At 36.9% G+C, this 15,166-nt stretch overlaps 1 protein-coding gene across 3 annotated transcripts in view; it reads right to left on the minus strand.

Annotated features, from left to right (window-relative positions):
* Window positions 1–15,166, minus strand: part of LOC144578134 (uncharacterized) — a 131,592-nt gene that overhangs the window by 115,919 nt on the left and 507 nt on the right. For all 3 annotated transcript variants that reach the window (XM_078340671.1, XM_078340672.1, XM_078340673.1), the window contains exon 2: window positions 13,143–13,273. In XM_078340671.1, coding sequence (XP_078196797.1) covers window positions 13,222–13,273 — 52 coding nt within the window. In that variant the 3' untranslated portion in view covers window positions 13,143–13,221. The remainder of the gene's footprint in view (window positions 1–13,142; window positions 13,274–15,166) is intronic.

The raw sequence follows: 15,166 nt of genomic DNA on the forward strand, positions 1-15,166 counted from the left end.
TCAGGAACAGAAAACCAAATACCATATATTCTCACTTATAAGAGGCATCTAAATGATAAGAACTTATGAACACAAAGAAGGAAACAACAGACCCTGTGGGCTACTTGCATGGAAGGTGGGAGGAGCAAGAGGAGCTGAGAAGATAACTAATGGATACTGGGTTTAATAACTGGGTGATGAAATAATATGTGCAACAAACTCCTGTGGCATGTGCTTACCTATGTAACAAATCTTCACATGTACCACAAACCTAAAATGAAAGTTAAAAAGAAAAAATAACTGAGAAAAGTCCATCTATAGCCAAGCCTGGTGGCTCATGCCTATAATCCCAGCACTTTGGGAGGCTGAGGCAGGCAGATCACTTGAGGCCAGGAGTTGAAGACCATCCTGGCCAACATGTTGAAACCCCGTCTCTAATAAAAATATAAAACTTAGCCTAGCATGATGGTAGGGGCCTGTGATCCCAGCTACTTGAACCCAGGAGGCAGAGGTTGCAGTAAGCCAAGATTGAGCCACTGCACTCCAGCCTGAGTGACAGAGACTCCAATTCAAAAACTAAAAAAGAAAAAAAAGTCCATCCACTAAATTTTTCCCCTTTCCCCTCTCAATTAAGAAATGATTGTCATTATTTGAATTTTAAATGGAACAACTAAATCCAAATCACAGAAGCATAGTCTGACGAAGAAACTTGAGACCCAAAGAATTTCTGTGATTCTCTAAAGTCTCAAAACCATTTATTCAACAATACTAGTTAGTATACAAATTATAATTCACGTTTGTACTACATTACATAAAACTGGGCCTTAAACATATAAGTAGTTTTAAAATTACTGAATACAATAGCTAATTAGTTAATTGATAGATACAAGCACATTAAGGGAATACTTAGATTTTTAGACTGTTGTCTTAAAGAGAATAAATCTCCTTTCTTGGAGGTGAGTATCCCAAATTTGCAGAAAATTTATTATTTGCAAGTTTTCACTCAATAAACATTTATACGATGTGTGAATTTACTCTGTATAGCATCATAACATAGTGGTTAAGAGCATAAACACTTAGAGCCAGACCAGGCCATCAGTTCTACTGCTTCAGCTCTGCCTTAGTTTCCTGATCTGTAAAATGGGATAATAATAGTATGTAACAAATGTAAAGCTCATGTAAGAAACAAACTGGGCACATGTTTGTCAAGTTGGTGGTTCTTAAAATGTGGTCTTCATTCAAAATACTCTAGGCTTAAAATTTAAAAAAAAAAAAAAAGAGGGACAATAAAATGTGCTTCTCAGACCAGCAGCAGAAACATCTGAGAATTTGTTGGAAATGTAAATGTTGGGACTCATCACAGACCTACTAAATCAGAAATTCTGGGGTAAGGCTCAGCAATCTAAGCTTAAACAAAACATCTTTCAGGTGGTTCCAATGCCCATTAACGTTTGGGAACCATTGGTACAAATTAATAAGATTTTATCTCTTCCTCTCTAGACTTTAGTGTGTGTGTGTATGTGTGTGTGTGTGTGTGTGTGTGTGTGTGTGTGTGTGTGTATGTGTTCATTAGTATGCTTGGTGTTTTGCCCAGCTCATCTTTTGTCATAAAACTATTCAAACTTAGTTTCAACACTGAAGGTAACTTCACACCCACTAGGATGGTTATAATAAAAAAGATGATAACAAGTGTTGGCAATTATGTGGAGAAACTGAACTCTTCATGCACTGTTGGTGGGAATGTAAAATGGTACAGCCACTTTGGAAAACAGTCTAACAGTTCCTCAAAAAGTTAAATACAGAGTAACCATATGATCCAGCAATTCCACTCCTAGACATATACCCACAAGATTTGGAAACAAAGTTACACAAAATCTTCTACACAAATGTTCACTACGGCATTATTCATAATAGCAAAAAAGTGGAAACAATCCAAATGCCTAGCAACTGATGAATAGACAAACAAAATACAATATATTTATACAATGGAATCTTATTCAACCATAAAAAGGAATGAAGTACTGATACATTCAACAATATGGATGAACCTTAAAAACATTCCAAGTGGTTGGGTGCAGTGGCTCACGCCTCTAATCCCAACACTTCGGAAGGCCAAAGCTGGTGGATCCCTTAAACTCAGGAGTTAGAGACCAGCCTGGACAACATGGTGAAACCATTCTCTACGAAAAAAAATACAAAAATTAGCTGGGTGTGGTGGTGCACACCTGTAGCTCCAGCTACTAAGGAGGCTGAGACAGAGGTTGCAGTGAGCAGAGATCGTGCTACTGCACTCCATCCTGAGTGACAAAGTGAGACTCTGTCTTAAAAAAAAAAAAAAAAAGAAAACATGCTAAGTGAAATGAACCAGTCACAAAAGACCACATATTGTATGATTCCATTTATATGAAATGGCTAAAAGAGGCAAATATAGAGAGATAGGAAGTTGATTAGTGGTTGCCTAGGGTTGCGGGAGGAGAGAGGAAAACAAGGAGGAGGGATGGCTAACAGGTGCAGAGTTTCTTTTTTTCTCTCTATTTTTCCTCATTTGGATTAAGAAATAAAAATTCAGTTAGCTAAGGATTTAAGTCAATTAAATTTTAATTAGTTGAAATGTTAGGAAAATTAAGTACTTTTACTTATAGATGTTATAGTATTACTATAAGTGAACTTTTTAAAAAGTTAGAATTTTTAGCACATCCTTAGAATAACCTCTTATTCTGTACTAATTTCAGATTTTTGAAACATGAATGTTAAATATAAAGTTAATTGTTTTAAGTTTTTTAGTTAAGGACCACAAACAACAATACTTCCCTTTCTACTTGAACTATCTTAAAACTCAGAGTTAAATTTAAACCTTAGCTGGAAAAGGGTCTATTTCAGCTTCTAATATCTACCTCAGGTACAGAATTTCTTTTGAGGGTGATGAAAATGTTATAACAGCAATAGTGATGGCTGGGCATGGTTGCTCACACCTATAATCCCAGTGCTTTTGTAGGCCAAGGCCGGAGGATCTCTTGAGGTCAGGAGTTTGAGACAAACCTGGCCAATATGGTGAAACTCCTTCTCTAATAAAAATACAAAAATTAGCTAAGCATAGTGGTGCACACCTATAATCCCAGCTACCCAGCTACTGAGGAGGCTGGGGCACAAGAATCTCTTGAACCCAGGAGGAAGAAGTTGCAGTGAGTTGAGATCACACCACTGAATTCCGGCCTGAGCAACAGAGTGAGATACTGTCTCAAAAATAAATAAATAAATAAATAAATAAATAAATAAATATCTATAGTGATGGTCCCACAACTCTGTGACTACATTAAAAAACATTTAATTGTATACTTTAAATAGGTAAATTACATAGTATGTGAATTATATCTCAATAATGTTATTATTTTAAAAGCCTGAAAACATATGCCAAGATATTATTATTGATGGAAAATACATGTGATATAACAATTTATGCAATAACAATAATCTATATTTAAAACTCTAATCCATGGATTAAAGATTTAAACATAAGACCTAACACCATAAAAACCCTAGAAGAAAACCTAGGCAATACCATTCAGGACATAGGCATAGGCAAGAACTTCATGACTAAAACACCAAAAGCAATAGCAACAAAAGCCAAAATTGACAGATGGGATCTAATTAAACTTAAGAGCTTCTGCACAGCAAAAGAAACTATCATCAGAGTGAACAGGCAACCAAGAGAATGGGAAAAAATGTTTGCAATCTACCCATCTGACAAACGGCTAATAAAGAGAATCTATAAAGAACTTAAATTTACAAGAAAAAACAATCCCATCAAGTGGGCAAAGGATATGAACAGATACTTCTCAAAAGAAGACATTTATGCAGCCAACAAACATGAAATGAAAGAAAGCTCGTCATCACTGGTCATTAGAGAAATGTAAATCAAAACCACATTGAGATATCATCTCACACCAGTTAGAATGGTGATCATTTAAAAATCAGGAGACAGCAGATGCTGGAGAGAATGTGGAGAAATAGGAATGTTTTTACACTGTTGGTGGGAGTGTTAATTAGTTCAACTACTGTGGAAGACAGTGTGGCGATTCCTCAAGGATCTAGAACTAGAAATACCATTTGACCCAGCAATCCCATTACTAGGTATACACGCAAAGGATTATAAACATTCAATTATAAAGACACATGCACATGTATGTTTACTGTGGCACTGTTTACAATAGAAAAGACTTGGAACCAACCCAAATGCCCATTAATGATAGACTGGATAAACAAAATGTGGCACATATACACCATGGAATACTATGCAGTCATAAAACAAGGATGAGTTTATGTCCTTTGCAGGGGCATGGATGAAGCTGGAAACCATCATTCTCAGTGAATTGACACAAGAATAGAAAACCAAGCTCCACATGATCTCACTCATAAGTGGGTGTTGAACAACGAGAACACAAAGACATAGGAAGGAGAACATCACACTCTAGGACCTGTCAGTGGGTAGGAGGACTAGGGGAGGGATAGCACGGGGTGGGGAGATTGGGAAGGGCTAACATCAGGAGAAATACCTAATGTAGGTGAGGGGGATGGAAGCAGCAAACCACTATGGCACATGTATACCTATGTAAAAACCTGCGTGTTCTGCACATGTACCCCAGAACTCAAAACATTAAAAAAAATTAAAAAATTAAAAATTAAAAAAATAACACTCTAAACTATATTATCCTGGAAGTCAGGGAGGGAAGAACAGGGCAAAAGTAAAGGTTCTAGATTATTCACAAATAAAGAGACTGATGAAATACTCAGATATTGGCTTACTCTTGATTAGAACAAAAACTAAAATATAACCATTGAAAACAAGTATTAAGAACAAAATATAATATCCTCAAATTCACTAGAATAAAGAGACTAGAAAGAATTATGCTTTGATGTTAACTGTGGTAACCTCAGAACTATGGCAGTGCTAAGTGATTTTATTTCCTTTTCATATTTTTATTTTCCATGTCTTTTCCAATGAATTATTTTATTTTTGTGTGAGTCTGCTTATCTTTGTGACCCTGACTTTTTTAAAATCCAAGTTAACTTACTTATATATTCACTTACGGTTAAATTTGTTAATATATTCAGATAATTCAAAAATCAAAAGACGGAAAAAGCATACTGAAAAATCTCCTTGCTACCAGTACACCTAGCCCCCATCTACTACCACTTCAAACATAGAGTCTACAAGTGATCAGTTTCTTGGATATTTATGGGGAAATATGTCGTGAATATATATTGATTATTTTCCATTTTTTAATACAGACACAATTTAATATATCTACTTGATTTTATTTGCTATCTATATTCACCTTGCTTTTTTAAATTCAACAATGTATCATGAAGACTCTCCCATGTCAGTAACTACAGAGCTTCATCTTTCTTTTCAATGGCTACATAGTATTCCACTGTGTGGATATAACATAATGTAACACAATTTATTTAGCCAGCCTCATACTGACATATTACTTTTCTTTTTTCTTTTTTATTTTATTTTATTTTTATTTTTTTGTTTTTTTGGTGTTTTTTTTTTTGACAGAGTTTTGCTCTTGTTACCCAGGCTGGAGTGCAATGGCGCAATCTCGGCTCACTGCAACCTCCGCCTCCTGGGTTCAGGCAATTTTCCTGCCTCAGCCTCCTGAGTAGCTGAAATTACAGGCACACGCCACCATGCCCAGCTAATTTTTTGTATTTTTAGTAGAGACGGGGTTTCACCATGTTGACCAGGATGGTCTCGATCTCTTGACCTCATAATCCACCCGCCTCGGCCTTCCAAAGTGCTGAGATTACAGGTGTCAGCCACTGCGCCTGGCCTTCTTTTTTATTTTTTTGAATCAGAGTCTCACTGTGCCATTCAGGCTGGAGTACAATGCCATGATTTCGCCTCACTGCAGCACTGACCTTCCAGGTTCAAGCAATTCTGATGCCTCAGCCACCTGAGTAGCTGGGACTACAGGTGCACGCCACCACACTTGGCTATTTATTTATTTATTTATTTATTTTTTGTATTTTTAGTAGTCAGGCTTTCATCATCTTGGCCAGGCTGGTTTTGAACACCTGACCTCAAGGAATCTGCCCACCTTGGCCTCTCAAAGTGCTGGGGTTATAAGCATGAGACACCTTAAATGTAAACAGGCTAAATACTCCAATGAAAAGACACAGACTGGAAAATTGGATAGAGTCAAGATCCATCAGTGCGGTGTATTCAGGAGAGCAATCTCATGTGCAAAGACCCACATAGGCTCAAAATAAAGGGATGAAGGAATATTTACCAAGCAAAGGGAAAGCAAACAAACAAACAAAAAAGCAGGGGTTGCAATCCTAGTCTCTGACAAAACAGACTTTAAACCAACAAAGATCAAAAAAGACAAAGAAGGGCATTACATAATGGTAAAGGAATCAATGCAACAAGAAGAGCTAACTATCCTAAATCTATAAGCACCCAATACAGGAGCACCCAGATTCATAAAGCAAGTTCTTAGAGACCTACAAAGAGATTTAGACTCCCACACAATAATAGTGGGAGACTTCAACATACCACTGTCAATATTAGACAGATCAACAAGATAGAAAATTAACAAGGATGTTCAGGACTTGTACTCAGCTCCAGACCAAATGGACCTAACAAAAATCTACAGAACTCTCTACCCCAAATCAACAGAAGAGACATTCTTCTCAGCACCACATTGCACTTATTCTACAATTGATCACATAATCAAAAGTAAAGCACTCCTCAGCAAATTCAAAAGAACATAATCATAACAAACAGCCTCTAAGATCACAGTGCAATCAAATTAGAACTCAGGATTAAGAAACTTGCTCAAAACTGCACAACTCCATGGAAACTGAACAACCTTCCCCTTGAATGACTACTGGGTAAATAACAAAATTAAGGCAGAACTAAATAAGTTCTTTGAAACCAATGAGAACAAAGACAACATATCAGAATCTCTGGGACACATTTAAAGCACTGTGTAGAGAAAAATTTATATCACTAAATGCCCAAAGGAGAAAGCAAAAAAGATCTAAAGTCAACACCCTATTATCACAATTAAAAGAACTAGAGAAACTAGAGCAAACTAGCAAAAGACAAGATCAGAGCAGAACTGAAGGAGAGAGAGACACAAAAACCCTTCCAAAAAAAAATCAATGAATCCAGAGCTGATTTTTTTAAAAGATCAACAAAATAGACCACTAGCCAGACTAATAAAGAAAAGAGCAAAATCAAATAGACACAATAAAAAATGATAAAAGGGATATCGCCACTTATCTCACAAAAATAAAAACTACCGGCTGGTCCGAAGATAGTAAGTTATCTCAATTGATTGTTCACAATCAGTTACAGATCGAACTCCTTGTTCTACTCTTTCCCCCCTTCTCACTACTGCACTTGACTAGTCTTTAAAAAAATAAAAAATAAAAACTACCATCAGAGAATACTATAAACACCTCTACACAAATAAACTAGATAATCTAGAAGAAATGGATAAATTTCTGAATACCTACGCCCTCCCAAGTCTAAAACAGGAAGAAGTTAAATCCCTGAATAGACCAATAACAAGTTCTGAAATTGAGGCACTAATTAATAGCCTGCCAACCAAAAAAAAAAAACCAGGACCAGATGGATTCACAGCCAAATTCTACCAGAGGTACAAAAAGGAGCTGATACCATTCCTTCTGAAACTATTCCAAATAATACAAAAAAAGGGACTCCTCCTTAACTAATTTTATGGGGCCAGCATCATCCTGATACCAAAACCTGGCAGAGAAGCAACAAAAAAAAGAAAATTTCAGGACAATATCCCTGATGAACATCAGTGTGAAAATCCTCAGTAAAGTACTAGCAAACTGAGACCAGCAGCACATCAAAAAGCTTATCCACCATGATCCAATCTGCTTCATCCCCAGGATGCAAGGCCAGTTCAACATATGCAAATCAATAAACACAATCTACCAGATAAATAGAACCAATGACAAAAAACACATGATTATCTCAATAGATACAGAAAATGCCTTTCACAAAATTCAACACCCCTTCATGCTAAAAACTCTCAATAAAATCAGCGGTTGACAAGATGTATCTCAAAATAATAAGCACTGTTGACAGGTGTGGTGACATACACCTGTTATTCCAGCACTTTGGAAGGCCAAGGCGGGCAGATCATAAGGTCAGGAGATAGAGACCATCCTGGTCAACATGGTGAAAACTCGTCTCTAATAAAAATACAAAAATTAGCTGAGCATGGTGATGCACTCCTGTAGTCCCACCTACTTGGGAGGCTGAGGCAGGAGAATTCTGTGAACCCAGAAGGTGAAGGTTGCAGTGAGCCAAGATTGCACCACTGCATTCCAGCCTGGTGACACAGAGAGACTGTTTCAAAATAATAATAATAGCTATTTGTGACAAACCCACAGCCAATATCATACTGAGTGGGCAAAAGCTGGAAGCATTCCCTTTGAAAACCAGCACAAGACAAGGATGCCCTCTCTCATCACTCCTATTCAACACACTATTGGAAGTTCTGGCCAGGGCAATCAGGCAAGAGAAAGAAATAAAGCATATTCAAATAGGAAGAAAGGAAGTCAAATTGTCTCTGCTTGTAGATGACATGACCATATATTTAGAAAACCCCACCATCTCAGCCCAAAATCTCCTTAAGCTGATAAGCAATTTCAGCAAAGTCTCAGGATACAAAATCAATGTGCAAAAATCACAAGCATTCCTATACATCAATAACAGACAAACAGAGAGCCAAATCATAAGTAAATTCCCATTCACGATTGCTAAAAAGAGAATAAAATACCTAGGAATGCAACTTACAAGAGATGTGAAGGACCTCTTCAAGAAGAACTACAAACTACTGCTCAAGGAAATAAGAGAGAACACAAACAAATGGGAAAACATTCCATGTTCATGGATAGAAAGAAACAATATCGTAAAAATGGCGATACTGCCCAAAGTAATTTATAGACTCAATGCTATCCCCATCAAGATGCCGTTGACTTTCTTCATAGAATTGGAAAAAACTACATTAAATTTCATATGGAACCAAAAGAGAGCCCGCATAGCCAAGTAAAAAGAACAAAGCTGGAGGCATCACGCTACCTGACTTCAAACTATACTACAAGGCTCCAGTAACAAAAACAGCATGGACCTGGTACCAAAACAGACATATAGACAAATGGAACAGAATAAGAGGTCTCAGAAATAAAGCCACACATCTACAAGCATCTGATCTTTGACAAACCTGACAAAAACAAGCAATGGAAAAAGGATTCCCTATTTAATAAATGGTGTTGGGAAAAATGACTAGCCATATCTAGAAAACTGAAACTGGACCCCTTCCTTATACTTTATACAAAAATAAACTCAAGATGGAATAAATATTTAAATGTAAGACCTAAAATCATAAAAAAACCCTAGAAGGAAACCTAGGCAATACCATTCAGGACATATGCATGGGTAAAGACTTCATGACTGAAACACCAAAAGCAATGGCAACAAAAGCCAAAATTGACAGATGGGATCTAATTAAACTGAACAGTCTCTGCACAGCAAAAGAAACTATCATGGGAGTAAACAGGCAACCTACTGAGTGGGAGAAAATTTTTGCAATCTGTCCACCTGACAAAGGGCTAATATCCAGAATCTAGAAAGAAACAAATTTACAAGAAAAAAACGAACAACCCCATCAAAAAGTGGGCAAAGGAAGTGTACAGACACTTCTTAAAAGAAGACATTTATGAAGCTAACAAATAAATGAAAAAAAGCTCATCATCACTGGTCATTAGAGAAATGCAAATCAAAACCACATTGAGATACCATCTCATACCATTTAGAATGGTGATCGTCAAAAAGTCAGGAAACATCAGATGCTGGAGAGGATGTGCAGAAATAGGAACCCTTTTCTATTGTTGGTGGGAGTGTAAATTAGTTCAACCATTGTGGAAGACAGTGTGGCAATTCCTCAAGGACCTAGAACCAGAAATACCATTTGACCCAGCAATCCGATTACTGGGTATATAACCAAAGGATTATAAATCATTCTACTATAAAGACACACATGCACACATATGTTTATTCCAGCACTGTTCACAATAGCAGAGACTTGGAGCCAACCCAAATGTGTATCAAAGATAGACTGGATAAAGAAAATGTGCACATATATACCATGGAATACTATGCAGCCATAAAAAGATTGAGTTCATGTCCTTTGCAGGGACATGGATGAAGCTGGAAACCATCATTCTCAGCAAACTGACACAAGAACAGAAAACCAAATACCACATGTTCTCACTCATAAGTGGTAGCTGAACAATGAGAACACATGGACACAGGGAGGGGAGTATCACATACTACGGTCTGTTGGGAGGTGGGGGTCTAGGGGAAAGATAGCATTTGGAGAAATACCTAATGTAGATGACAGGTTGATGGGTGTAGCAAACCACCATGGCACGTGTATACCTGTGTAACAAACCTGCACATTCTGCACATGTATCCCAGAACTTAAAATAGAATTTAAAAAATAAGATATACATCAACAACAATTTTATTGAAGCAATTTTAAGCAATACATTTTTCATTTCCCTTTTTATTCCTTTTTGTGTACGTTTTTAGGTATGAGGTACATGTAAAATAATCAAGTTTATATTTATATTGTCACATTTCAAATCACAGTAGCACTCTGACAAATCTGCCTGTCCAATGACAGAATGGGAGTTATCCAATTATCAACCATCATCAACCACAAACATGTGTTTATTTACACCTTGTCCTCAGGAATCTGTGTTAGGCCCTAGAGTTGCATTTATATTATGTCTTTAAAACCAGCTTCTAAATGGGCTTCATCTCATAGTCCACCACAGTGGAATAATGCATTTTTCACATTTTTTTCTTTTGGCTTCAGTGACACTAACCTCTCCTTGTTCTAGTTCTATGTCTATCTACCTTCTAACCTCAGGCTCTTCTTCCTCATTCTATCCTTAAATCTTCTTCTTCTCCTCCTCCTTTTCTTCTTCCTCCTCCTCCTTCTCCTCTTCCTCCTCTTGTTCTTCTCCTTGTTCTTCCTCATTCTATCCTTAAATCATCTTCTTCTCTTCTTCTTTTTCTTCTTCTATGTCTACCTTCTAACCTCAGGATCTTCTTCCTCATTCTACCCTTAAATCTTCTTCTCCTCCTCCTCCTTATTCTTCCCCATCTCCTTCTTCCTCTTCCCCTTCTGGCTCTTCTTCCTCATTCTATACTTAAATTTTCTCCTCCTCCTCCCCCTCCCCCTCCTCCTCCTCCTCCCCCTCCCCCTCCTCCTCCTCCCCCCCTCCTCCTCCTTCTCCTTTTCCTCCTTTCTTTTCTTCTAGGTACTCGCTAGGCAAGCTCAATTACTCTTCTTATTGATTCATCACCTCCAGATGGGTGATTTCCAAGTTTATTGCTCTCTCCTAATTTTGAAGCCCATATTTTTAACTGTTCCACTGGTGTCCTACTAATACTTTAACATGTCTAAAATAAAACACATAAGGTTACTCTCTGATCTCACGCATTCATATATTAAAACAGCAAATGTCTATTGAGTGATAGTTTATACATGTCATAGTGCTGAGCTTAGAACCTACCCAAAAGCAGCTGAGAGTCTAGGATGCTCAACGAGACTAGTATCTTTGTTCAATACCTTTATTATAGCACATATTTTTGTTGTGGCAGACTAATCAAGATAAGGAAAAGATAATAGAAAATAAGACTGAAATGGATTATTGAGATCAGAATATTAACCTTATTCTGATCTCAAGAATTGAATTATTATTTTAATTATAGGCTTGATTCTATCAACTTAATTCTGTATCAAATGGGAACCCAAAGAAGTTTTTGAGCAGGAGAATCTGTACATTCCATTTTCAGGGGCAGAATCTAGCTAAAATGTATAAAACGAATTTAAATGAGGAAGTATTAGAAAATAGGTCACACAAATCTATGAAAGAGATGACTTAATCTGAACATGTGCAGTGAGAGACTCAAACTCAAGGCTTTTCATAGCCTGGCTTTGATCAGCCTATAGGATTTTGTCTCAGAATACAATACTTTCAGGCTTATCAGGTTTCAGCACACTGGATACTAACCATTACTGAATATATGCCATATCCTACTCCCACTTTTTCAAGGCCTAGCTCAAAAACTTTTGAAGAATAATTTTCCCATTTCCCTTAGCTGAAATGAACTATTCCCACAGCATTTTATTTGTAATTTACTGATGCCATTTAATCATTCTCCTGCCAAGCTATAAAATCCTTGCAGTAAAAGATTACGCATTATTTACTCTGGTTTTCCTCAAACTTGGCACACTTCCCGACATATATGAAGCATCTTATTTAAAGTTGGGTTATACTGGCACAGTGGAAAATGCATTGGCTTTTGGAATGAGATAGACTTAAGGACTGAATCACTCACTAGCTACATTGCTTTAAGCAAGTATTTAAATTTTCTTAAGGTTAATTACCTATAAAATTACCTACTTCTTGCAAATTATTGTAAAACTTTGAGGTCAATTCTAAAAATCACCTATAAAAAGCATCTAACAAAGTATATGGTGCATGGTGGGTATTTAATAAATGGTAACTGTAATTATGACCCTAGGAATTTTTTTTAAGTCCCAAGTAAAACAGCAGATGTTTTTGGTACACAGCATAATTGTCAATGCTTTTATTTCCTCTTCAGGTTTAACTATGCTCAATTATGACTACCTCTGTTTGAAAGAATGTACTCAACAAACATCTATGACTGCCCACTACATGCTAAGTGCTGGGAAGATTAAAAACAAAATGAAAAGTTCTTAGTGATAGGGCCTCCTCTCCTTGTCTTTACTACCCAAGACAGAACAACACTGCTGAGTTTCTGAGCCTCATATATGATACCACTCTGATACTAAATAATTTAATCCTTCCTATATTAATTCAGAACATTTATTAACTACCCTGTGACAGGCATTGTGCCAGAAACAAAAATGGAGATGCAACAGTCCCAATCCTTAAGAAGGTATTTCATTGTTTTACTCGTGATAGTGTATCTTTGTTATTACAACACAAGAAGAGCATTACTGAGTTTCTGTAGCATACATGCATACTATTACACTGTATAATTTCATCCTTACCTAGAGCCTTCTGTATATGACACTGATTAAAATCTGATAAAATGTTCCAGTCTTTAGTATTTCCTATGTTACTTTTTGGTTAGTGATCTTGTTTTACAGTAACTTGAACAGCCATCCAGGTGCCAACAATTCTGGTGAAAAAATAAAAGACATATTGCTAGCTTATTAAAGTTTTCTGGACTTTCACTAATTAGTAAAATTAAAATTATATAGTAACTACTATTCTTATTGATAGTCCTTTCTTATTTCAGAATTCTTTTAGCAGTCTAAAGTACCTATTCAGCCATCTTGTTTGTTTATGGTAATACAGCTAAATCACCATTTGTCAAAACCAGTAGAGGTGAACTGTAGTCGAAACTGCAAAACTCTGTAACTTAAATGTACTTTCATTGGAATTAATAGAACCTAAGTAGAATCATGGAGTTAGTACTGAAAATATTTTAATTCTAGCAAAAAGCAAGCAACCACTTCCTAAAATAATGCTTTTTTTTTTTTCTCTTGGGTTACTCTCCTCCTCCTTTATTTATGATTTATGCTTACCACAAAACTAATAGATAAAGATGTTTTTTGTTTGGTTATACTTAAAAAAGATGACCCTGATATCTTTTTTTCTATTATACTACTTATTATTACACTATTTCTCTGCTTCCAAAATAAAGGAGAATTTGTATCTATGACTGCATAAATTAAAAAGTTACCTTCCACTGGTCACAGTTCTATCAGCGGTTCAGGGATCATTTCAAATCTAGGAAAGCAGTATTTGTACACAGACAGTCAAACTAGAACAATTGCTGAGTTTAAAAGCTAATAGTTAAGCGTTGTTTCACAGACTGCTTTCAGTTCCAAAACACTAGATATGTATAATCCATACTACTTAATTGATTTTTTTTTTTTCTGTCGGAGTCTCGCTCTGTCACCCAGGCTGGAGTGCGGTGGCACGATCTCGGCCCCAGGAAATTTTTTAAGTGTCAAGTAAAACAGATTTTTTTTTTTTTTCACAGCATAATCATCTAATAACCTCGGCTCACTGCAACCTCCACTTCCTGGGTTCAAGAGGTTCTCCTGCCTCAGCCTCCTCAGTAGCTGGGATTATAGGCGAAGGCCACCACGCTGGGCTTTTGTATTTTTAGTAGAGACAGGGTTTCACCATGTTGGTCCCCCTGGTTTCGAACTCCTGACCTCGTGATCCACCCACCTTGGCCTCCCAAAATGCTGGGATTACAAGCATGAGCCACCACAACTGGCCTAAATGATTTTTGCTTTAAAAAAAAAAAAAAAATCACGTGTGGTTAAGGTAAGAAAGCTTCAGAATTAGCAAGGACAAGGATCCTGACAGAAAGGTTCAGATCTGGTTACAGATTCAGACACCTTAATACAGGAAATAGTCTCCAGTATCTGAACAATAAACACCTTTAAATGCAGGGCTTTCTGAGTAGATGAGTGGATTACTAGAGGCTGGGAATAGGACGAGAAATGAGGAGGGATTGCTAATGGGCACCGGGTTCCTTTTGGAGTGATGAAACGTCTTGGAATCAGATAGAGGTGAAAGCTGCACAAGATTGTGAATGTACTAAGTGCCACTGCATTGTACACTTTAAGATGGTTATTTTTATATGTGAATTTCACCTCAACAATTACTTTTAAAAAGAAGGAAAAAAAAAAAAACCATAGAGGTTTTTGTGCCAGGGATGGATTTTGCTTGGTGAAGTCCCCTATAGTAAGGTGCCTAGACACCCAAGGTCAGCGAGGAGCACTCCCACCTGACACAAAGCCGTATGAAAACGTACAGATTTCCCTCAGCTGAAACCCCGTTTTCAATAACCGCCAATTAGTCAACATTTAACAACATACTGAATTCATTTCTGTGAGTATGGGAAAATAGCGAAATATACATCAGAACCTTTAGAAAGCAGCATCACCGGCCACCTAGAAATCCCCTGCGGGCAACAGAAAACTAACACCATGATGGAAATGGTAGAAGCCATTTTTTGTTAAGGTTTTTGTCCTGGGTGGAGGGTATTCGT

The sequence above is a fragment of the Callithrix jacchus genome, chromosome 10 (genome assembly GCF_049354715.1).
Source record: "Callithrix jacchus isolate 240 chromosome 10, calJac240_pri, whole genome shotgun sequence".
Taxonomy (NCBI): Eukaryota; Metazoa; Chordata; class Mammalia; order Primates; family Cebidae; genus Callithrix; species Callithrix jacchus.